At 28.9% G+C, this 26,818-nt stretch overlaps 3 protein-coding genes across 5 annotated transcripts; 1 reads left to right on the top strand and 2 right to left on the bottom strand.

Annotated features, from left to right (window-relative positions):
* Positions 1–399: 399 nt before the first annotated feature.
* Positions 400–2,576, bottom strand: LOC109803605 (uncharacterized). Of its 2 annotated transcripts, none has more exons than XM_020365246.3 (4): positions 2,408–2,576; positions 1,826–2,018; positions 1,656–1,719; positions 400–1,136 (listed from the first exon to the last, which is right to left on the bottom strand). In XM_020365246.3, exons 2-4 carry the CDS (start codon positions 1,978–1,980, stop codon positions 864–866), a joined length of 492 nt encoding a protein of 163 aa, XP_020220835.1. In that variant the 5' UTR covers positions 1,981–2,018; positions 2,408–2,576; the 3' UTR covers positions 400–863. The 2 variants fall into 2 exon arrangements, with proteins under 2 accessions (XP_020220835.1, XP_082925148.1); XM_083069022.1 differs by lacking the exon at positions 2,408–2,576 and adding an exon at positions 2,241–2,377.
* A 6,225-nt stretch (positions 2,577–8,801) lies between these two features.
* LOC109804261 (uncharacterized) lies at positions 8,802–12,047 on the bottom strand. Of its 2 annotated transcripts, none has more exons than XM_083069015.1 (6): positions 11,692–12,047; positions 11,212–11,609; positions 10,476–10,787; positions 10,007–10,381; positions 9,370–9,572; positions 8,802–9,263 (listed from the first exon to the last, which is right to left on the bottom strand). In XM_083069015.1, exons 1-6 carry the CDS (start codon positions 11,838–11,840, stop codon positions 9,015–9,017), a joined length of 1,686 nt encoding a protein of 561 aa, XP_082925141.1. In that variant the 5' UTR covers positions 11,841–12,047; the 3' UTR covers positions 8,802–9,014. The 2 variants fall into 2 exon arrangements, with proteins under 2 accessions (XP_082925141.1, XP_020221650.1); XM_020366061.3 differs by having other exon boundaries at positions 9,358–9,572; positions 11,692–12,044.
* Positions 12,048–18,691: 6,644 nt separating this feature from the next.
* On the top strand, positions 18,692–22,271 carry LOC109804157 (NAC domain-containing protein 100). Its single transcript, XM_020365942.3, has 3 exons — positions 18,692–18,931; positions 19,588–19,853; positions 21,595–22,271. The coding sequence occupies exons 1-3, from the start codon at positions 18,778–18,780 to the stop codon at positions 22,072–22,074; spliced, it is 900 nt and encodes a 299-aa protein (XP_020221531.1). The 5' UTR covers positions 18,692–18,777; the 3' UTR covers positions 22,075–22,271.
* Positions 22,272–26,818: the final 4,547 nt, after the last annotated feature.

Below are 26,818 nucleotides of genomic sequence, written 5' to 3'. Positions count from 1 at the left end.
TATCCAGCCATGATAGATGTGATTTTAAAAAAAAAAAATCTACTCTAACATGTGTGTTTGTCATAATCCTCCCTCTAACACGCACATGGGACATTGATGACTGTTGATAACATATTTTACACCATTCCACGTCACCCTCACGTTAGCAACTACTAACCTCCATCGTTCAACAAATCCATAATTAAAACACAAGACAAGGCAAAATGCCTCAAATCTAACCAAGAAGTGCGCTTGGTTGCTTTGCTTTCCAAGCCAATATTTTTATTTCCCTCGTGTCTCTCTCTTTAAAGAACACAATCATGGATTGCACTAATAGAAAAATACAATCAAACAGTCTCAACTTTTTAATGGGTGGATTGCGAGGATTAGGCAGCTTCTATTGGAGAGAATATCATGATATCATCTAAACCAAAGGCATCACCTCCAAAACGGGCACCCAAAAATTAATAAATAATAATATACAAAATTCAAAAGACTTTTCCTCAATTTCCTCCAAATTACAATTACAAAAGGAGGAGCTGAGTGACAGACACAGCAATTATAAGACCCTACGAATCTAACAAGACAATTGCCCTATTAGCCTTACCCTCTTTTTATTGATCAAAAGGAAAAGCCACACAAAAAAATATAAAGAGTCCTTCCCATCTTGAAATTTTACATGACATCACACTCAAACAAACTTGCACAGACCCCTTATATACACATAGTACTCTAACATGATTAGCTCCTCTTTCCAAAAAAAAAAAAAAAAAAAAAGTCTCCTGCTATTAGAACTTGATTGACTTCTTGTCGTCTACCTTCTTTTCTCTGCTTCCTGTATTAGTTCTCTCTTTTTTCTTTTAATTTTTCTTTTCAAAAATGGATTATGCTACAGCAGAGATGCTGCAGCTTCTCCTATCTCTGTTAAGACAGTCAAAACCTTCGATCCTTACAGCAGCTGGTGTGTGGCCAAATTTCATTGGAACACAACCACGAGCTGAAGAAGAGGATGCCTCGGTAAATGGACTAAAATTCCCATTACCAAATTGCTCATCTTGGATTACGGGGTTTGAGGCCCTGCTAGGAGGAGATCCACAGAAAAATGGTGGTGATGATGCTACCACTTGGCCACCAGATCTTTCCACATAAAAGTTTTCCTGCAAACAAATAAAAAAGTCTTTGATTAAAGATATCATCATCAAAAGGGTTCACAAGCTTTGATCATGAATAATTATCATAATCCTCCCATTGCACATATTCCAATGGAAAGTCTGTGGCTGAGATTAATTTAAACACACGTCCCTAATTACATTTAATGGCTCCAAATGAATTCTATCAAAACCTCAATTGAACCAAAAATAAATTTTATCCCACTTTAAAATTAATGGATCTTGGAGGCATCGCAAGAAATCAACTTTTTGATCATCTAACTTTGTTTGAGGGAAATACTAGAAAAATCAAAACGGGAATATAACCTTTGATAATCATCTGCAAAAATTGATTTCGTGGATCGTTTAGGTTTCACGGGAAATCAACATTCTTTTATCATATAACTATGTTTCTCAGAAAAATACCAGTACGAGGGAAAACATGAAAATTATATAAGAAAGTAAACATTTTTTTTTGTAGTAATTTGGTTTCCTAGTATATAACAAAAGATTAACATGGGAAAGAACCTTGGGGAGGATGATATCCAGAAGCTCTGCCCCAACTCCTGAATCTTCCATCTCTAATTGGTACCTGGTTTTTGAGGGAACAATTAGAGAAAAGTCGTGATTTTTATAAAAGAATAGGTTTAAAAATAAAAAAAAACACAAAATGAAGGCCTAAAAGAAGAGAGAATAACCTGATGGGGTGCCTCAAGGGTCTTATGTGTGTGTTGATGGAAGAGTGGTTTATGAGACCCAATCGGCGAGGTTTGGGGCAAATCACTGTTTCCATCCTCATCTCCTCACAGCTTCTCAAGGTGTTCTTCTCTTGGTACCCATAGTAGCTATTCATCTTTCCTTCTGAAAGCCACAGATCTTGACAAGGAACACCTGCAACCACAAATAACAACAAAAAAAATTATTTTTTTAATCCCACAGTTCTTTTCGGCTTGAGAAGCCAGAGAAAAATTGAACTAAACCCCACAAATCCATGCAAAGAAAAGAAGAAACCCATTTTCACAGTTTTTCTAAATCCACAAGAATTAAAATAAAAATTAAAAAAAAAAAAAGTTTGATACTTTTTCATTGAAAGCAAGCATGCAAAACACCCACCTTCTTCTCAAGGCTTTTTTTTTTTTTTTTTTTTCTCAGCAGCGGAACAAATCCACAAAGACTTTAAAAATTGAGACTTTACACACTCTCACACGCCTAAGCTAAGTCTTGAAGTGTGTTTGTTTCTTGATGAGGCAAAAACAGAGAGAGAGAGAGAGAGAGAGTACCTGAGGACGCACGCAGACAGAGGGCAGTCTGAGAGGAGAAGAAGGAGAAGGAAAAATGGGCGAAGGAGGTGGAGAGGATAAGAAGAGAGAAAGAGAAGTGTTACAGTGGAGACAAGTGCAGAGCCAGTGATGTAAGACCGCACTTGTGGAGCATTACTATCTCAGATTGTGTTTGTGTCCATCTGATCCACACACACGTGCTCATCACTCTTGTTCTGCACTTCGTATAACGTTTCTGCATTTATTATTCCACCTAAAACGCCTCTATCATTCTTTCTTTATTCATCAATTTTCTCTCATTTTTTAAGTAATGCAAGTATTTACTTAATAATTAACTTTATTTTTAAAAAATTAGCTATTGTTTTTTATGGTAATTAATTTATTGCGTCAGTTATTGAAGTTTGACTTTAATTAAAAGTATTATCAACAATATTAAAGGAATTACTCTATGTGTCTCAAATACTAACATCATTTTTTATATAACTATCAGATAATAATAAATGTATCATTTTTTATATAAATTTATTAAAATATATATTTTTTATAATATATCATTTTAATTATAATTGTTAAACAATTAATGAATAAATAAATTAAAAAATATTAAAACATTTTTAGTATTAAAATTATGATTATTCTAGAAAAGAGTGTGTATTATTCAATTTTGCATAAAAAATGATTTTATATTTTTATTGAAAATATGTGTTAACAAAGTAATTTTTTAATATGTGCTTTCAGACATTACTTGTTATTAATTTAAATTTATTAAAAATTATAAAATTTGTCAATTGACTTGTTATTATTTAACAATGAGTTTGGATAGTTAGGGGGGGAAAAGAGCATTATGGTAAAAAAGCCACTGTAAATTCAATACAAAATCAATTATTTGTTGCCAAAAACAAAATAAAATACGACGTATCATTTTATTCCCGAACATGCACCAACACATCTTTTACCCTTTGTTTGATGAAGACAAAATAAGGATGAAAAGAAATAAATAACTAAAAATTAGAAAAAGAATAATGTGTTTGATAGAGGAAAAAGATAAAATAAAAAGTATGGAACATAGTATTGTTTTTTAGGGAAGATACCTGCTAATAATTTTCACTTTATTTCATATATATATTTATAAACTAAGCACCTATAAATAAAAATTTTTCTATGTCTCACTTATTTTCATTAAACTTTTCAATTTTATCCACACTATTTTTCATGTATTTTTCCCTTTCCTACTAAATAGACAGTTAAAAATTGACCATGTATTTATATTTGCGTTAGCTTTTCTAGACGTGGATAATAGACGTTATAATTTTCTTACTTTTATTCTTTCATTTTTTACAAATTAATTTTTAAATATAACATTTTATTGCACGAACATTGTTAATATTTTTTTGTTAAACTGATTTTTAATCGTGCAAAAATATTTTTGTCTGCGTTAAATCTTTCATAGAAATAACTTTGACGGTTTTCTATATTCTTAAGGGATAAATTTAATGGAAATTTAAAGACTAAGACAGTTATTATGTTTCAATATTAAAAAACTTTCAATAAAAGAATTATGTATTATTATCTTAATTTGAACTAGCAAAATGTAAGTTTAGGTTTTAATTTTTCACATGAAATATCATAAATTAATTATTAAATACATAATTAATTGTTGCATTTTGTTTTGACTTAATCAGTTATCTCAATAGTTGTTTCCACTTAATTAATTATCTTAAATTGATTTTTTTTACACCAATCTTAAATTAAATCTTAAAAAACATTGTAACTTATAATATTTGTGCTCAACTCAATCATTGTTTTTAGGACAACTGCTCAACCAAAATTACATTCCATGCAGATTAACCATTATTTATTTATTTATTTTACAGAGACCACTATTCTTAAAGAATCAAAATTTAACCATGATTATTTATTTATTCCAAGTCCTAACCGAAGTTGGACTTCTATAGGGCTACAGGATTAGGACCCCCATGCAGAAAACAGCTACATTTACTTATGTTTCAATTATATATATATATATATTTTTTATCATTTATAACAAAGATAATTAATAAAAATAATAAAATTTAATACAAATAACTAATTAATTCTTTTAAATATGCATAAAATATTTTTCAGCACATTCAAATTATGGGTATTTAGCTTTAATTTAGTTAATTTGTTGCGTTTTTGGGTAACCAATGGTATTTCATGCCTCTTACAAACTTGAAAGTCAAACCCAAAAAACAAGTTCCAAGTCCAAACATGAAGGTCTTATCTTATGCGATTAATAAACGAAGAAAAAAGAAAATGAAGAGAAAGAATAAATATATCACTAGTGTAGATATCAGATTCAAAGATCTAAAGTGATCCATATATTCCAATATTCTAAAGTGGAAATGATGATAAATAGCACTTTGAATTTTGACAACACCATAGGTGCTCCTCCTGGCCCCTGGGATCGCACCCTTCGACATTTTTCTCCCTCCCTTTAAAAAGTTCTATTCATTTATTAAAAGTGAAAACTTTAAATAATTCTCTATATTATATTAAGGTTTATGTATACTTTTTTCTTCATACAAGTTTTATGCATACTTTGTTCTCGTTACTTTTACACAGCGGAAAACAGATATTCATAATCCACGTTTAGATAGAAATTATATTAAAATGAACGTAAAAACAATTATTTTTATTTTTATTAATTTATATTTAACCAAAATTGATTTAAATGCAGATACGATTTTTATACAGTTTTTTTTTCTTTTCATAGTCAGAATAAGGTGGGGGGTGAGATGTGATAAATTATTTTATTTTAACAAGTTGTTATGTGTATTAATAATTTGTAATTTATTTATATATTAAAGGTATTATGTAAATTAAGCAGGCGGTTGTGATTTTAAATGTTAATTCTTATAAATATAAAAAAAATCAAATTAAGAAAAGATGTTCACTTATTTAATATTGGTCAAATTTTTAAAAGAGATTAATTTTTATATTTGACAAGAGATACTAGATCGAACATGTACACTTACCTTTGCTTTTGATGATAATTTAAATATTATAGTTATATATTCTTTTAGTTATAAAAATGAAAATATGAAGAAAAAAAAATTCCAGCAAGCTACATCTCAATGTGAAATACAAGGAGCATGTAGAATAGTCTTATTTTTATAATTAGTATTATAATAATATTAATACAAAGTATTTTATCAGTTGAGATAATAACTTTTTAGTCAAACTATTAATTTTGACATTACTTATTAGGAATATAAAAGAGTTAAACACACATTAAATTTATATTATCCAATATACTCATTTCTATTTTAAACGTAGGATAGACATATATGTTCATAGCCTAAAACAAATGTAAGTCAGATTTAGTGATGTTATTTTAAGAAATCATGCCATTGGAATTAAGCTTTTGTAAGGGAGTAGAGAAAGAGAAAATAAGATGATTTACTTGTTAAAATCTAAAATGGAGGCCATATATATATAACTTGCGAGTACTGTTTATCTTTACTCCAGCGTTGCCTCTCAAATCCCAACACACAAGACACATTTTTCCAACTAGAATATTAAAAGAAAAGAAGAATGAGGAGAAAAGAAAGTATAGAAGATAACAAGGCCAAGCTCAAGAATCCTTCATAAACCAACATCCTTGATCTCTTTGCCTAATGAGGTGCCATTCATCTTCAATTTTGTGAATTGATCATCCAACAACAGATATACTGATGAGCCAAGTCAATCAATCTATAATAAAGTATATCAAGAAAAATAATATATCGCAAGTTGTTTAAGAAATTCATGTAGCTAGCTAGCTAGCTAGCTTTTAATCAAACTACATAAAACCACATTTATATATATACAAGTCATCTAGAAAGTTATGCACATTAAATATCAAGCTTAATACGATTAACCAATGGCAAAATTGGCTAAAAAATTGCTCTCTTCTAGCAGATCTGCAATGCAGCTAGCTACAAAGCTCCATTTCAGAAATGAAACCAGCAGTATTAGGTTAATTAACTCCATTGGAGTTGCATATTGTCACTGTCTCTGTCAGTCGTGAGTATAACATAATGATATATGGAAGATACATGCATGATGCATCACACAACATTAAATACGCTACAAACAATCGCATTAAAAAAGAAGGCATCATATCGTTGGATAGGGAATATCTGAATTATTGAGAAGCGGTGTGTGGGTGTAAATTGAGAATCAATATCACTTTATTACAATTTTAAAAAACAACCCATTATGCAGGTTACAGATCACCAATCAAAGTCGTCCATTAAATGTTAACTATCGATCTAACGGTAGATATTCGTGGTGAAGCAACATGGCATCGATAGTGGGCATGGGGAACAAGGGAAAGCGTGGTCCAGACCTTCTGTATCTCATGTCGATCTGTGCCTTCATTTTAAGATGCCTTCTACTTATTTATTTATTTTATTATTATTATCATTTATAAAAATGATGGATTGTAGTTCAGTTGTTGTGACTATGTTCCTCCACCCCACACGAAACAAAGATGCCAGAAAAAATATATTATTTGTATAGAAAAGACCAATAACAACAAAGAAATATCTACTACAACCACGAGATCGGTTTAGTAGTATATATGGATTGAAATAATATCTAAAAGGTTATTATTGAAATTCCATTTGGATGATTGATATTAGTCTTTAAGGTATAATTTTAATTTTACTAAAAAATGATTCTAAGATACGCCCAGAAAAACTTGTTGCTATTATAGTAATTTGCATACGGTAAAATCCATCTTAAAAAAGAAGAAGGAATATCTTTTTGATACATTCGTCAGTATGGTTTTACTTTGTCTCATAAATGCTAGTTGGTTTGGGATCTTTTCCTGTACATCCAGATCGAATCTGTGGTGAACAACTATCACAACATAATTAATTGATGGAAATTCACTTGTAACACAAAACTTAACTCAGTTCATTCAAGTTTTATTATTTTTGGTTTTGGAATAATGTGAGTGAACAAGTGGTGCCCCTTTATATGCTCGTTTTAAAGTATCATGTTGTGGTGTGTATTGAGTTCATAGCAGCCATTAGCTTGTTCCATATAGGTACTGATCGATGAATCAATACCCCCCAAAACTAAAATACTGACTCTTGTTTACCTATATTAACATACCAAATATGCCAATACTAAATAATTTTAAAAAAACTCAATTTTAAGAGAAATATAAATAATTAATACGTCTAAGTTTGTGCTGAGGAGGAGAATGTGGGATTTTTGAGATAACTGAGAATAAAACTCGGTCCCTTTTCCTCTTGGTCCACTAATGACCATAAGATAGTCTTTAGTTCGATAAATGTTTGGACATACGAGGGTTTTTCATCATAGTAGTCTCATTCGGTCTTTTTAGCCCGTTATTGGAGTCAGCAATTTCTCCATGCACCCTTCCAATTGTCATGTACACACCTCATTTTAAAAATTCTTAAATTATCCTTTTCTCTCTCTACACCACTCACTTATTTTCTCACACTCATCACCCTTCACTAATAGTTTTCGAAATACATACATATATATATATAGGTACTCCAGACAGTTATACATACACCAAATCCGGATTATTGTTTTTTCAGAATAATCAATCTAGATCATTGTTTATTTGAATTGTGATTTCCAAAAAGACAAAAGTCTAAAATAGGTGTTCTGAAATTACATAATAGTTTTATATTAAGTGTTCCAAAATGTAACCTCCAAAATAAGTATCCTAAAGAAGACTCTCAAAACAAGGTTAATTTAATAAGTTTATAAAAATAACGGATGCATGGCTTAAAAAAGCCGATCGCAGGAAAAAATTCCCTACCGGAGCCCATCTGGTATCCATGTTTCCAAAAAATACCAACACTAATTGGATATACATTGTCAACTATTTATTCTAGTTATACTGAATCAATCACTAAATATAATTACACATAGTTCTTTATCGCATAATATCTCATAGATGAATATAAATATTGATTTTGATATTTAAAACAAAGAAACGATTGAGAGAAAAAAAAAAATGAAGACATTATGAGAGTTATACGTAGACAAGTTCCCCAAAAGAGACATGATTTATTGTATTTTGGAGTCAACTGGAACCTGCATGTAGATGTCAATATACAACTTTGAATATGTATATTCTTCTAAAAATTCTTATTGTATGCTGCTGTAAATTTAATTTTACAAGTGTAATTATAACCTGTAGACAGTTATGCCTGTCATTGGTTCAGTATTATTTTCTCTATTTGTTTCTTCCTAAGACTGGTTTTATTCAACCTCATGTGTGTTCACCAAAAAAAAAAAAATTTAACTTCATGTGTGGCAGCCTTGTCCATTCTTCTTTTGGTTCAGCTCAAATCAAACCTAGATACTTGATTTGGCTCTGGTCTTTTACCTTCTAAATGAATCAACAAAATAAACATTCATCTGTGTCTCTCTTTCTTTGAATTTCAGGCTACACAGTCCATGCTTTCCACATGTTTGTTATTTTGATTTGTAGGGTCGGTTCATTTTCTTTAATCTAACATTACAGAAGAGTGCTATGCTACGCATGTTCCTCTTGTGCAGTTATCTAGTCACCAAATTATACAATCTGGTGGGGTTAATGTGAGGGGAAGAATAGTGGGGTGGAATAATCTCTTTGAAGTTTCCCTTCCATGATTCTCACTTTGCTCATCTTCTCCTCACACCAGTGCAATTGCTCTTCACTCAAGTCATTCATTCTTAAAACCCTTGACACCACTTTTAGGTCTATGAGAGCCATCAAAATATCCATATTCTTTTCCACCTTTATCTTTCTCTTCCTCAAGCATGTGCCTGGATGGCTGAGATCCTTAACCTTCACCCTCTTCTGTAGATAATTAGGTGGAGAAAAAAACATGTCTTAGGAAATTAAATTACATTGAAAACATTGAAGAAAAATTGATTTGAAATTTGGATCTCGCCTTTTGATTAACCTTCTTCATTAGTCTGAGTAGTGTTGGATCAACCGTGCCTCTTTGGTTTCTCCTGAAGTAGGCTGCAAGGATCTGACAGGGTTTCTCTTTATCATTCTTTAGAAAATTCATGAATGTCTTGATCCCGTCCTCCATAATCTTTAGAAATGAAGCTGATGATATTTTGCATTGAAAACCACCATCCTTCTGATCCTCCTCTAAATCTTTAAACAATCAAGAAAAATAAATTCTCATAGCAATGATGTATACTCAATTTTAGGGCAATAATTTTAACCTTTCACCCCACAACACTGTTTTTTTTTTGGCATACGTTTGGTTTGCTCAAAACTTTTCTATTCTTATTTTTAATTACAAAAACATCATTTTTTTTTTCTGTTCTAAAAAATGTAAAGGAAACAGTGACAACAAAAATAAAAACAGAATCAATGGCCATATAAGAATTGTAAAAGTACAAGGCTTGCACTAAACAGAGTTGTTTAAAAGTTTTGTTCTGTTTTACCAACAACATTGGTTATACACGATGCAAGCCAAGTCCATGAATCATGATTTAATTAAGGTTGAGTTATTACATGGGTTTGAGTATACTTGTGACATGAGATTTACTTCTAGTAAAGGGAGAAGAAAGTAATTTCCATACCTTGATATTCTGGCACTAGGAGCAATTTTGGTGCCAAAAGCCTCATTCTAGCATAGATCTCAGGTCTCCTGCCATGCTCAAAAGGCTCGTTCTCAATGTATCGCTGTAACAAAACCTGAAATTGCTGGAATTGCTGCGCAATGGTGGCAGAACAACCGGTATCATGATCCTGGCGTGAGGCATGTTTGGAACGAAAATTTTTGTAGTTCCAACTAAGGGCTTCCCATGTTAAGCAAATTTGTGCAACATATGCAGCTTCTAGTTCACGATATGGATTGTGGCCAACATCAGCGGCTTTTTTATTCGTAGTTTGGAACTTGTACACAATACGCTCTGACATTGATCTTGGAGACATTTGGATGGACCTTAACGACTCTGAAAATTGGATTACCAAAGTGTAACAAAATATGTGTCATTATAATTTATACAACTTATAATAATGAACTAGGAATTAGAAAAGGGTGGTTACCAGTTTCATGAAGTTTCTGTGCACTAATTCTGTCTAAGATTGCCATTTCTTCATCATATTTTTGGAACAACGTGTATGATTCCCACTTGGGGCAACTTCTTCTGGATGAGGAAGAAAATGCGTCATTTTCAGTCTCGGAATCCCTGCAATTGATGGAGCTCCTCCACTTAGAGGACTCATCATCCTTCTCTTCAACCATTAACTTCTTGCTATGCAACTGTGTTGAAGCAAACACAAAGAATCTCTCATCCCTTCCGAGGTTTGCCTCTTGCACCTTCTTATTTTTAATAATTTCAACGCTAACATGATCGTCTGCAGAAAGTAATTGATATCAGACAGTTGAACAAGTAATAACGGTGCTCGTGAATAATTCACAACTCACTATAATCTTAGAATTCTTGTTTGAATCTCCCACTTTTATATATCACTTTTAGTTATATTATTAGTCAATGTGTGATTTCTAACAAAATGAAGGTTGAACATCTTAAACGCGAAATTCACAAAATGAAACATATGCAAGTAGTCTATGCTTATCAAGTATCAACAATATTTAAGATAAACTTGATACCATTTTAAATTTTAGATTCTTAGTTATTCCTAAAAACTATCTCATGAGTTGAGAATTACCTCTCCACTTATATATTATTTTTCACCATATATCATAAATTAATGTGACATCTCGTCACATAATATAGAATATAGAATAGTATGATATATTGGCTATAATGTGAGATACCGTCACGGTTTTTGTTTCTTTTGTAGGCGTTGAGGTTGATGGGGGAGGTGGTCCTGCTTTCAACTTGGGCAGAATTAAGAACAGAATCAGCATCTCTTGCTGGAAAGTCTTGTCCAACCGTTTCTGCCTCTTCACTTTCGAAGTCTGAAACTTGTGGGGAGTTATGGAGAGACGAAGTTTCAGAATAACGCTTTTCTTCTGACTCTTCATTCAAGCTCTCCTCGGGGCTTATGAATTCTTCAGAATAAGAATGAGTCTCCTCGTTGTGCAGAAACACAAGATTTTCCCTACCACAGGTGATGTTTTCTCCCTCAGAAGAATCCACACAAGAATACCCTTCTTGAGTTTCTTCTTCTTCCTCATCCTCAGTATACACGTATTCATATTGTTGATCATCCCTGCAACATATAAAGAGAAATTAATGTGTAAGTTAAGTGCTGGAGGCAAAAAATGTGCAGTGAAGAAACTAGAGGAGTGGACCTTTGGATTAAGGGGAATCTGCCAGTGAAGGTTAAGAAGGTGACAAGAAAAATGGCAGAGGAGAAGAGAATAAGGAAGAGAAGCTGAAAAGGGGTTGAGACATTGTAGAAGAGTTTAACAAGTGCTTCTTCTTTGGGACATAGCAGCATATTTTCTTTGTGGTGGCTCCAAAGTGAGCTTCAGAGGACTCCACCACTAAGCAAAGCAACTCCTTTAAGTGGCCTTCAGTTGTTGCTTTCGTAATGTGGTCAACAATAACATTGTTTCAAATGTCAAAATCTCTAATATCCCCCCAAATGGTTCGTGTCCCGGGTTATAAGCCCTAAGCACCAAGGATAAACCTGTCTTGAAGTTCACAAAGTTTAGAATATTGGACAGTCCTGGCTTCTCTCTTACAAAAAGATCTACAAGCCTTCTATTAGGAGCATGCAAATTCTAATATAACTTTTATTAGAGAAGGACACTAGCCATCATTTTTTATAATTCAGAAATGAACTTTCAGTTGTATGAGGTATCCACACATCATAAGTTTTTGTTTTAAATTTGATGATTCAAATTTGATTCACATAGTAGGGTGTCTCATTATGTTAAATAATGCCACAAGGAGTGCTAGTAACACTCTACCACCATATTTAAGTTTTATAGAAAGAAAAAAAAATGATTATGTGAAAAAACTCTACTAATGATGGGCGACTATTTTTTTTTTCATAGATTAGTCAATAGTCAATAGTAAAATCCATGATACTTAGTACCAATAACAGATTAAAAAAAACAAAAACAAAAAAAGTAACACTCTTCTTCTAACACATTTTCAGTATTATCATTGCATGAAAGTTGAAACGGGATTTTAATTTACAGTTACATCTGGAATGTAATTTTTCCTTTATAATATGAATAAAAGAACGAACTAAAATCACACTAGGAGAATCGTTTTTATTCTACTTTTCATGAATAAAGTACGTAAGTAATGTTGTGTAGTGTGTATTTAACGCAGAAAATCTAAGTCTAACAGAGTCCCTTTTTCCTATGAGAACAAAAAGCAGTAAAGAAGAGACCAAAACCAAGGCACACGCATAGGTAGACAAATATGTAGTACACTTTATTAAAGAATTACATTACATGACATTCTTCGAGGAGAAGTTGAATTCATACATTGTTTAATTGAATAGAGAATGCGTATTCTCTCAGGTTGCACCTATAATAAGGTCTTGTTTCTGAGTTATGATTCTTCCGATTCCAAAACTGGAAAGAGTTTTTTTTTATTTTTGAATTTTTTTCTTCTATTTGCAGGCTTGAGTGTATTCCTTACCTATTGATGGAATAAAGATCCTTTGGGAAAAGATGGTGTTGGCTGTGTCAATTGCAAATTCTTGTGGCAATCCTCTTTATTGATCCTTGTCTTTAACGTGGTTACTAAGATTGCAGGTTGCAGAACATATGTTGTCTTCAAAGAAAAAGTGATATTATATTATTATTAGAGTTTAGCTAACTTGTTTTTTGGTCTGCACAACTCGATGTTTACATCGAAATGAAAAAGAAGGACCAGTTACGTATTTGAGCAAATATCTCAATCGTCACCGTGGTGTTTAAAAATAATGCATCGACTCATTCCCCTGAAAGGAATTGATATAAATTCTAATAATGAACCATGAAGCTATTGTTGGGATTCATCCCAAGTCCCACATCGGTAAAATGAAGGAACATTGGCTAGTTTATAAGTGTCCACCATTCTACATAGTATGAGGCCTTTTGGGAAGGAGCCCAAAAACAAAACCGTGCGGGCTTGGGCCCAAAGCGGACAATATCATACTATGGTGGAGGAACGGGTGGACTAGCGGGCCCTACAATTGGTATCAGAGCCTGGTTCGTCTGGGTTTGATGCGGGAAGACCCTCAAAGTCTTCCTGATATTGTGGTGTTCAGGCGGCGTGTCCCGTAGAGTTAACGGCCTTACAAGGAATAACTGGGTTTGTTGGGATTCATCCCAAGTCCCACATCGGTAAAATGAAGGAACACCATTCTACATAGTATGAGGCCTTTTGGGAAGGAGCCCAAAAACAAAACCGTGCGGGCTTGGGCCCAAAGCGGACAATATCATACTATGGTGGAGGAACGGGTGGACTAGCGGGCCCTACAGCTATTTTGTCCAAGAATTAAGACTTTAGACTATGAATGTCATTGCTGTTATTTTATTTATTCATTTTTCGTGAAAAAACCAGAGTATCAACAATAAAATTTGGAATAACATCATAAATATGAACAGAAAATGAAATAGTAGAACCATGTTTAGACATTAGAACAGCTACTTGATTTGTTTCTCCTATAAGACATGTACCCATTTGGTCACTCCTTCATCACTATCAATATCATCAATACTCTTCATCATTACATATGGTAGCAAATCATGGTTGTTATTTAGACATCTTATTTTGTTGTATAAAACTCTAGTTGACTTACTCGTGGGATGTGCATCACCGTTAATATATTTATTGATATGAAGCACCTTTTTTATTTTTAATAAGAAATGAGAAAGACATTAGGTGCATATAGTTTCATAAATGTGCATTTGATTTGGTAAATGGATTGCAGATCTTATACCGCTATGAGTCACCATAATTTATAAACAAAATTTTCCGTTGTTGATTTATGAAATTAATACATAAGATTAGGAGAAAGGCAGAGAATATCAAGAGGTGTTTGATATATGAAATAGTTTTATTTTTCTAAGAATTTTAAATCAAAATTTTTCTTTCTTATGTTTAGTAGTTATTTAAAAAAAAACTTCTCATGAATATAATTTTATGGAGATCATTTTTATCTCACTTTCCCACAAAAACATAAATATAAAAATATCACAATATTTTTTTTTAAATAAAAAATTTCTCTCCTTCCATTTCTCTTTATCTCCCTCTCCTTCTCCTTCTCTCATTCTCATTCTCACTATCACTCCCTCTCTCTTCCTCTTTCTCTCTCTTTCTCTCCCCTTCTATTTCTCTTTCTCTCTCTTTCTCTCCCCTTCTATTTCTCTTTCTCCTTCTCTCTCCTCCTATTTCACTTTTTCTCTCACTCTCTCTCTCTCTCACTCTCACTCTCTCTCTCTCTCTCACTCTCACTCCCCCCTATATCTCTATTTCTCTCTCTCACTCTCCCTCTCCCTCTCTTCCACCCTCTCTCTGTCTCCTATATCTTTATTTCTCTCTCTTTCTTGTATTTTATTATTTCTTGACTTTGTCAATTTTAATAACATTATTAAAGTTTTTTGTTTTTACAATTTAATAGAATTGGTTAATACTTATTTAATTATTTGAATTAAATAAAATAATACATTTTAATCCTTTTAATTATTGTGTAGCATTTTATTTATTTATTTATTTTGTTGAATTCTGTATTTAAATAATTTTAATCATAAGTTTTCAAATTTTTAAAATAATTTAATGTTATATTTGTAATAAGATTTGAGTATATATTATATCTAATAAATTTATTTTAATAAAAAATATTTTTATAAAAAAATATTTATATAATCAGAAATATATTATTTTAATCAAATATTGAAAAAACTTTAATTTCTAAGAATCTAGTATGAACATTCTTAAGAATGATAATTTTCCGAATTTATAATTTTCCGGAATCATTCCAAAATATGGAAAACCTTATCTCCCATCAAATACCTTCTCAAGTTTTAATAAGGACAATTTGAAAAGAAAAATAAAAGTTAAATAAAATAAGTAAAAAAAATATTGTTAACTGAACGTGACATGACATGAGAGAAGTTTGGACTTTGGGGTGGAAAATGTGTAGCATATTACACAAACGTCTTCCTTGGCCCACGATACATAATGATATTAATTAGTATAGCAACACGCAGACAAAAGCCAATCATTGTTAAGAAGATCAACGATGCCAAGAGTTATTAATAGGAAATTACTACGTTACAAAATTCAAGGATACTAAAGAATTTTTCTTTCTAGTAAAGGTTTTTGCATTTATTTTATTGTATAAATTTCTCACACAATAAAAACATGAATTAAAGACTAATCAATTAGTAGTTGGTTGTTTTCAAAGTTGATTTGATTGACTCTAAGGATCATAGATCATTTCTTCGTTTACTACCTACGAAATAAAATAATTGAGGCTTTAGTTTTATTTTTCTTCCTAAAAACTACTAATGTTTTATAAATTTTAAGTTTTATTAATTAATATTTTCCATACATTCCCCTATTTAATAATTATGTCTTATTCTAATATTATTTCTATAATAATTATTAAATGAAAGTATCTTAAACTAAATACACTAATTTATAAATAATATTAAATATTTATAAGATATTTAATACAAAATTACAACCGGTTAACAATACAACCATATTCACAATTGATCCACAATGAAGACGTTTTCACCAGTGACTAATGAACATATATACTTCAAATAGTCTGATTGAATTTAACTAAATAGAAAATATAAGGGTACAATCGCATAGGCCAGAGACGTCCTTTGTCGATGTCTTCTTATTGACATCTACTAGTTGCATGCCCTCACCGTGTAAGCTAAAGGCCATCATGTCCTCCTAAAGGCAGAAACTCCATCTTTCGATTTTAGCAATATTTTCTTGGAAACCACCACCAAAAGATCTAACAATAGGATGCTTTCCTTTGTCAATAATGCTACAAGCCTCTAGCTATATGGCCAAAGATGAAGGGTTTGGTGAACCTACGTATAATTCGAGATCCATCAATAAATGAAACTAACCAAAACGAAGTACCAAGTGAGAAATGAGAATATGGAAGGAAGAGATTATTTAATCGCTCTAATTATCCTAGATAAGGCCTTAACACAACTAGACAATTTACCAAGGTTGAGCAATAACTCAGTTAGATCATCTCTAAATTAGAACAAAGCATTGTTAGCTGGAAGAATGAAAAGTTACCCTTTATTTTGTGTAGAAAAATGATATCAATCAATCAAGTATCCTAGCATCAATAGTACTTATGGTATTGTCATTAATTAGAAGCAAAATGACGACTTATCTTAAGGATATATTTTATTCTTACAAACATATATGACAACTATGAGTAAAATAAAAAAAATATATTTCTACCTATAAATATTTGGTATAAGTATAAAACTCAAATACTTGTATATGATTATTTGTTGTAGGTAAAATATAAGAAGTTGTTGTTATAGTACTCAATAATGAATGGATAAATCATTTATGAGATAATGTACAATAAATATTTATCAACATATTTTCAACTCTAAATAATAGTTTTTTTTTCTATACCATTTGCAAGTCATTTTTTCTTTTAGTTTGTATCTAAGTTTTGTTCAATTTTTTATAATGAAAAAAATTGGATACAATATTTTAAATATGGTTGATTTTTTTTTATTAGAATTATAATTTTACTTTTTTTATAATTATGTTATTAGTACGAATTATTCATCAATTTTTTCGATAACTAATCTTTGTTAAAAAACTTAACTGATCACTTTTAGCGATATCTCTCATTCTAACCACATTTTTTTATAAATAAGATTCAAATTTCAGATTTTGTTTAAAAAGATTAAATTCAGTATCACTCAAACCAATAACTTGGTGGTAAAATTATAATTCTACTTTAATAATATGTGCATAATTTAATAAAATTATTTATTACACATTTTTTTGGAAAAGATTTATTACACATATTGCATGGGTGAGAAACTACAATTATGATTAGACAATAGTAACAACAAAGCCTACCACACTTTAAATTTTTTTTACAAATACTTGTATTTCAAATTATTTGTAAATTCTTTATCTAAAAAAAATATTTCACCATAAAATATTTGACATTTTTTAAAACAATGAATTATTTCATTCAAATTCTCCATCCAAGCATTTTTTTTTTATCTTATCTTAATAATTTAAGAAGAATGGAAGATTTGGAGTGAGACAAATAATGTAATGGGAAAAAAAATATAAAGAATTGATTATAATTATAATTAATATTACTTATATATAATTATTGTCCTTAATTAGAGCAATGACCTAGTGGTCACTGAGAATTAATTGGGAGTTCGCAAGGTATTAGAAACATGGAGAGAAAGAGAGAAAAAGGCAGCCAAGTTTATATGATGGTGTGTGCTTCTAGAATCCGTATGTTGGTAAAAACATGGAGATATGGAGGATTCACAAAGTTTTTTGGTAGGATTGAAATTTGAAGATTACCCATCAAATACGACGGAATCGTTTACCTTGGACTTAGACATGGACACTCCTGTGGCTGCGGGGTTGGTCACCATTTTAACCACTCGTAGTACTATTAGTCGACGTAAACACTAACCCCCCAAAAAACATTTTTATATTAAAGCAATAGACGGCCACATATACACACATTAACTTTCGTTATCGTTAAAAAAGATCATATATTTTATGAATACTATATGTATTTTTCTTACAATATGAGTAAAGGAGGGAGATTACGGTGAGTGTTGGCAACTATGTCAATAATTATACATCTATAATGAAAAGAGAATGTGGTTTCAATATTGTACACGTTCTCATTGGACTATAGTGCAAGGTTGGCAAAGGGTTTTGGTGGGTAGAAATGGGTGAAGGTAGTTGAATTGAAGAGTATCCTAGAGATAGAATAGAATAGACGGAAATCTACATAACATATCCCAAATAAAGTGTAATCGAGACTCAACCCCCTCGTGCACAAATTATTGCAACTAGCCTTCCTAATAAATACTACATATTTTCCCATCCTTATCCTTATTATATACATGCATACATATTGATTACGACACATGACACGCAATAGTGGTATCTTCATAATCGCATTAATGTACTTTTGGTTTGGTTAGTAAATACGTACGTGTAAAATAAGTGACAGTTTTGGTATATTCATCTTTGTCAAAGAGTTAGTTGTTTGTATTTATTAAAAATAATATGAAAAGTATAAACGGATGCTAGTTGTGAAAAGTGGAGAAGGCATATATATATATAAGTCCTCACCTTGGTGATGTAAAAGAGCTTAATTTGGTGTTGTCCATAACATAACGTAACGTACTTGTGATGCACTTTTTGATAAGGTAGAATTAAGAATGGAGGAAAAGCTACCTCCTGGGTTCAGGTTCCATCCCACAGACGAAGAACTCATAACATATTATTTATTAAGGAAAGTGTCTGATACTGCCTTCACATCCAAAGCTGTAGCAGTTGTTGATCTCAATAAATCTGAACCTTGGGACCTCCCAGGTATTTCCTTCTTCTTCTTCTTCTTCTTTTCATTAGTTTCAAAAATTAAACCTATCTTTTTTTAAAAAAAAATATATTTTGGTTTAATTTGCAAGAGTTTATGTTCTTTAATTTACGAAAACTTAACGACGATGATTATTTTTGGAGGACTGAAACTTAATGAATGCGTTTCTAAAGCAAGATTCTACAATTAATTGAAGAAAAAACCCTAGACTGGTCCCTTTGCTGTCTACATATATAATTTTTCACCGTTATCAGAGGCTTAATTAAACGACAAAGTGTAAATAAAACTTCATTATTGGCATATCATTTTCTGCAGACTAATTCCATCATTAAATTAAAAGACGTCTTTGTTTCTGCTTCGTCTTCATCCTATATATAGTTTGAACACTAAATTAAAGCTTTAATTTACCAGAATTCAGAGACTTAATTTTGATTTATATGATGGTTCACACAAACTGAACGTTCTTTGTTAGACATCTTGATCATATATAGATGTATACTAATACAGCGTACGTATTGTTTTTAGATACTAACCATACTAAGACAAATTGATTAATATATATAGCTAGGTTTTGAAGTTAAAAAATAATTAAGATGAGTGATGTTGATTTAATTAATGTTGTGCGTATATGGTGATACACTGATACTAATAGGTAAGGCTTCGATGGGTGAGAAGGAATGGTATTTTTTCAGCTTGAAAGATCGGAAATATCCAACAGGGCTTCGAACGAATCGAGCGACGGAATCAGGGTACTGGAAAACCACAGGAAAGGATAAGGAGATATTTGGTGGTGGAGTTTTGATAGGAATGAAGAAAACCTTAGTGTTCTACATGGGCAGAGCTCCAAGGGGTGAGAAAAGTAACTGGGTCATGCACGAGTATAGGCTACAAAACAAGCAACACTTTAGATCTTCAAAGGTATTCTATGCACAACAAATATACCATCTTCTCACTACTTTTTACATTACACTTATGCTTTATTTATTTTTTTCCTAAGGGACAATTATTTGCCACATAATTAATTATATAAATTTTTAAAGTTATATTTGATGTCAATAGATTTAACCCATTAAAGAAATTAAGAAAACTATAAAATCTCTTTTCATTGAATAACTGATTAAAGGAGAAAAAAAAAACACATTCATTTGATATGTGTATAAGTTCAATATATATATATATATATATATATATATATATATATATATATATATATAGCTATGTTAAAATAAATATACTCGAAAAAGTTATTTCATTTTCAAATAGTATCTCATTTTCTTGGCATATACCAATAAGTTTATTTCACATTTATTAAATAAAATCCCAAGAAAGGATATGTAATAATTAACTTTCAACATGCATGACATATTGACATTTATGCACATAATTAAACTTTTCTTAAAAATATTATTTTAGTCATTTAATATTAATAATTTCTTAAAAATCATTAAATAAATATACTAATCATATAATTACAATTATAGTCTTTTTTGAGATTTTATACACATACATATTCAAGGAAATATTTTTTTTATTCATCGATGATTTGTATTTTTTTCTATAGATATAATTCAAAAATTAATAATCAAAGATTAATTTATATTCACAGATTGTGACTTCTACTAACTTAAATATACCTATAGAAAATCATATTAAACCTAAATAAATTATAATTTATTTATTTTAAATTTTTAAAAGTATATTTTATTAGATAAAGTATAATTATATTTTATAAAATTAATAATATTATGATTGTAATAAAATACGCATATATATCATGTTTTTTTAATTAATAATTATAAATGTTATTTATCTTTTAAATGTATATACTTTAATCCATTGACTATAGCTCTTGACTAAATCTAGGAGTGGTAACAAAATATCTTTTTGTTTATGATGATTTAATTCTATTAAATCTAATCTAATTTATATATCTGTTTGTTAAAGGAAAAATACTTAAACTTGATTGGATGAATCATATAATTAAATGGATAAATATCAATATATCTTATCTTATTTTCAAATTAATCCAATAAATCATCTAATTAAAACCTTATGAATCAAAATTATTTCAACATATTTTTTCATATCTTTAATTTATTAAAAATACTAATAAAATTCTTATATATTAATTTTATAAATTAATCAAAATATTTTAAATTTAAAAAATATAACTATTTTTATGCAAAAAAAATTATCTGTTCAATAAAACAAATAATCATTTCTTTAAAGTGAACTCAACAAAAAATAATAATTTTAAAAACATTTTTTTGAATAAATGTGAAAATATTTCAAAATAATTATAAAAATATTTAATTTTTAAAAATAACTTTATGAATGAATTGAATGACCATCCATAAAATAAAATAAAAATGTTCGTGAATAGTTTGAATAAAAGTTATTAAATACGAGTTATGAATGGATTAAATTTTTAATAAAATTTCAATAGATCATAAATTATTTTTTATCCTTTCATAATCTAAAAATAAATTGTCTAATATAAATCTAATGAGTCAATGCCAATGTACGTACTTCACAGTTCACACAGAGCCTCTGTATGCTTTAATCAACATGTCCTATGTTATATGTACAACGTACATGTTTAGACTTTACTATAGTTGAGAAATAAATTTTGGTATGATTTGTTAATTGATTTTTGCAGGAAGAATGGGTGGTTTGCAGAGTGTTCCAAAAGAACTCAGCACCCAAGAAACCACAGCAAACATCATCCTCCCAACCACCACCACCTCAAGAGTCCCCTACCTCAATGGTCAACGAATTTGGTGACGTTGACCTACCCAATCTAAATACCATTGCAAATTCTTCTAGTAGCTTCACCAACATTGGAGGACAAATATACAATAATGTCGGTGCTGATCTCAGCAACACAAACATGAACTTTACCATGAATTGGCCTTCTGGATTGCTCAATCCAACAAACCTTTCCATGAATTCGTTGCTTTTCAAGGCGTTACAACTTAGGAGTGATCATCATCATCATCACTTCGCAACTCAAGGATTTTCTCTCAATAATAATATTGGAGCAGGAACTGATCTCAGTGCTTCTTCTTCTTCTTCCAAAGCGTTAGAATCCTGTGTGCCGCAGCTGGAGCAACCATTCAATATGGACTCCATTTGGTGAAGCTGTGTAAAGTAAAATACGTGTATAATATATATCATGTGAATTATAATGTCTCAATTCCATATAGATAAAAATGAAGATGGTGCCATTTCCAAGGAGAATGGAATCACTTTCTTTTTCAAGATAACTCTTATTCATGTTGTAAACATTATACTCATGCATGCATTGTTGAAATCTTGATAAGGAAATTCTCCTTAGTCGGTCAAGCAACAGAATTAACTTGGATGAGAAATGTCAGGGAAACAAAAACTGTTATATCCTATGCAAGACATTATTCAAGGGTTCAGTTGCATCTGATTGAGTATGATTTTTGTGCTATTATGTGAAGCATCATTAAGGTAGCGTTCGGTAATGAAATGAGACAGAATGGAATGGAATAAAACAATGATATATTTATATTGTATTAGATAATAATAGAACGGAACCATATGTGTATTTTTATTCTGTGTTTAGTGTTTATTGAATAAAACAGAAAATCATGATTAATTGGATATATATCCTTATTTTGTTTAATATTTGATTGAATATAAAAAATTAAATAAAACGAAATAAAACATTTTTTTATATTTATTATTTTATGATTATTATTATATAATATTTTTAAAAGTTATTAATATATTAATATTTATATTTGATAATTATTTTCTAAATATGTAAATATGAAATATTTGATAAAATATAATTAACTTAAATATATAGTTATTACTATATAAAAAAGTTTCAAATAAAAAAATGATAATAATTCAAATGATGAGTAATTTATATGATATAAATAACAAACCACAAAAATTTCAATGATGCAAATAACACAATCAAAGAGAAAAAAACATGTTTTGTCTTTGTATATAATGGGAGCAACAAATATTACAAGGAAAGAAAAAGAAGAGCAACGAACTGTGTCGGGTGAAAAAAGATTGCGATAAAAGTTTTGTTTTTTTAGTCAGATATACAGTGAAAGAGTTATAAAGATAAGAAGTGATAATTTTATTATTAAAAAATATTTAATAAAATGTCTTATCCCATCTCAATTGGTTGTACTTTTTTTAAGAAACAAAAGTGTTCGATCCATTATTTTAATCATGTGTCTCATTTTATTCTCTCTTTTTAAATAGGGAACATAACTCCTATATTTCATTTCGTTCTAACATGTATTATATTCCAAACGTATCCTAAGAATGTAGGTTGTTGATTGAAGCATGCAAAGGCTCTTAAGGAAATTATGACCTCTGGTTCATTAGGCCTAAATCTGATATGAGGAATGTAAATCACAATTCTTTTTCTTTTTCTTGATTTATCTTTCCGGCAATCAAATCCTTCACAATTTCATATATTTTTTATTTTTTATTATTTTTATTTTTTACACTCTTAATTTCAACATTCTTTAAAAAAAATATTTCATCTTATTATTCTCTACATTATTAGATATAAGGTACGAACATGTATTAAATTATAATACTTTCATCAATAATTTTTTTTAAGATTTAATTAATATAATTATAATGTATTTGGTGATTATAAATGTAAAAGAGAAATATATTTATGGATATTTTTCAATAAATTTTTATTGATTTTCAAATGTACGGCTCCATTGATTTCCCAATAAATGTTCAATTAGAATAAACACTACTAGAAAAATGTCATTTATCTGTAAATTTTCTTAAAAAAAATATTTACAAATTTTTTTGCAAATTTCTTTGCAATAATAATTTCACAACATTTTTTTATGAATTTATTTACGAAAAATAATTTACATATATTTCTTATAATTTTTTTTATGAAAAATAATTTACAAGAAATTTTTGCAAATTTTGCTACAATTTTAATGATCATAAAAAAAATTTCATGGTAAAAATTTGCAGAAAATGTTGTAAAAATTTTATTTTGATTCTTGCAGATTTTCTTATAAAAATAAATTCGCAAGTAATGTTTACTAAATGGTAGAAAAATTTTGTAAGTAACTTTTCCTACAGATTTTCTTGTCAATTTTAATCTACAGGAAAAATAAAATAAAATTTGTTTAAATTTATACATTTAATATTTTAATTAAAAAATGTTATTTTACTAGATTATTTATAAATATATCATTATAACTAATTTTAATTTTAATTTAATTTAATTAAATATATAAAATTTTATAAATATGATAAATTAATGATAATGAGTTTTAATTTAATGGAAAATTAAAAGTATTTACTTAATAAAATATTATTTTACTAAATTATTTATAAATATTTCATAAAATTAATTTTAATTTAAAATATTAATAAATTAAATATTTATTTTAATTAAATGTATAAATTAATGAGGATGAGTTTTAATTTAATGATAGTTTTTAAAATAAAATTATTAAATAAAAAACTAATTTTTTTAGAATATTGAATATTTTAAGAGTTAAAATAATTTATAATAATATTTTATTGTTTAATATAATGAATTAATCATTTTTCTAAAGACATGATTTAATTAATATTTAAAGAAAACTTTAAGTCTCACATCAATTGAAAAGAAAACAATGAAAGAATATATAAGTTGGGACAACATTTACCTTACAAGTTGATTGTATGATTGAGTGTTAAATTTATAATCTATAATCTAAGAGTTTAAAAGATTATGTATCAGATGTTGAAAGTGTGGAAGCAAATTTCTTAATGCTTCGGATGAATTCATTGTGAGCATTTGAAAGTTGAAAAATTAATAAAATTTGTAGGAAAATTTCCTATGAATTTTTTCACAATAAACTTTGCAGAAAAATTTCTTGTGAATTTTAAAATTTGCAAAAACATATTATCCATGAAGGTATTACTTGAAGATAAAATTTCACAGAAAAATTTGTAAAAAAAAATATTTGTTGCAAATTTTTATATAAAATTCGTATTAAAATTTACATGTAATAAGAGAAATTTTAGTAATGAAATCTATTTTTATAGAGATAATAGTATTTTTTTAGAAGTATGTTATAAATTATACTTTTATGAAGTTATTTCCATAATAATATATGTACCATTTTAGAAAGCTTTTTTCAAAAATATATTATATAATTTAAGTAAATTAAGAAATTAAATATATATAATAAAAAAAAGTTAAAGAGACGTATTTAATAAAAGCCTAATGATATATAACTCTCATGTGAGTCAGAAGTCAACCCAAAAGATTTTTTTTTTTTTTTACTAATCTATAAAGTGATAAAATAGTATAATAGACTAGTTCATTAGATAGAAAAATCTCGCAACTTTGAGTATTAAGTATAATTTTTTATTATACTTAATGTCCTAACTTCTTACATTAAAAAAATAGTTATTAAAAAAAAAAAAAAGTAGTATGTGAGGGAATAAATAAGCCAGAGATGAACGTATCATCGTTAGTTGAATAAATACATCTGAGAAATCCGAAATCTAATTAGAAGGCACTATTTTGCATCCTTCTTCCTGGGTTGCCATGCATCCTACGGATGTGAAACTTGAAATTAAGATATCATGGAGAGACAGAAAATGAAGTCATATTCATATTTTAAAATCAAAACCCAAAATATTACATCAGTTCATGATCATTTTATTAATGGTGCAATTTTGTGGGTCTTCTTAATTGACCAGCCGTCTCGGTTCAATATATAGTCTCATTTTTCAAACCCTATTAAATACTAACTAAACGTGTTTTAAAATTTACCTATACATAATAACATTCATATAATTGGTATTTAGGATGCCATTTATGAATGTAACACCTTGAAGAACACACTTCCTTACACAAGAGAATTAAAGTTCAAACTTCAAAGAAGGCAATGTTGAAAAAGGTCTTTAATTTTAATCAGAAAAAAATTAAGAGGTTAATTAGTGTCAATCAATACTATGGTGGACTGATGAGACAGAACAAATATTTTCGTGTCTTGCTAAAATAGTGAAATTTTAGTGTCAATGAAGTAAAGAGAGATCAGATTTTTACTACATAAATGACATGATTATATATATATATATATATATATATATATATATATATATATATATATATATATATATATATATATATATATATATATATATATATATATATATATATATATATATATATATATATATGATGAGGGATTCTTTTACTCTCGGAATAAGTCTACCTAGACTTATTCCGTTCAATAACTCGTATTTTACATCAAATTTTAACGATCCAACCGTTCAATTTAAAGTTCTTAATACGTAGATCAAATCTGTAAAATTTTAGAAAATTTGAAAATCATTTGATACTTTGTTTTATTAATTCGAATCAATGTATAAAATGATTTTATGATTATTCGTCAATTTGAATTAATGAAATGAAGTATCAAATGATTTTCAAATTTTCTAAAAATTTACAGATTTGATATATGTATTAAGAACTTTAAATTGAAAACGGTTGGATTGTTGAAATTTGATGTAGAACATGATTTATTAAAAGGAGTAAGTTTAGGTAGATTTACTTCTAGAGTAAAAAGATCCCTCCTTTATATATATATATGAGTTAATCATCAATAAAATTTTTTTTACACTGACAACTAATCAGATCTTTTAATAGTGTCATGTCAATTGCTCATTTTATTTTTATTTCATTAAATAAGCAACTAACATGACACTATTAAAAGATCTAATTGGTTGCTAGTATAAAAAAACTTTATACTAACAGTGTATAGGTGATTAACTCTCTCTCTATATATAAGTAATTAATAATTTATGTTATACAGCTTTTTAAATGACATGTACAGTATATTTTTTAAGAA

Source organism: Cajanus cajan, chromosome 2, assembly GCF_000230855.2.
Source record: "Cajanus cajan strain Asha chromosome 2, NIPB_CcT2T_4, whole genome shotgun sequence".
Lineage (NCBI taxonomy): Eukaryota > Viridiplantae > Streptophyta > Magnoliopsida > Fabales > Fabaceae > Cajanus > Cajanus cajan.
This window is presented reverse-complemented; position numbering and strand designations above follow the sequence as displayed.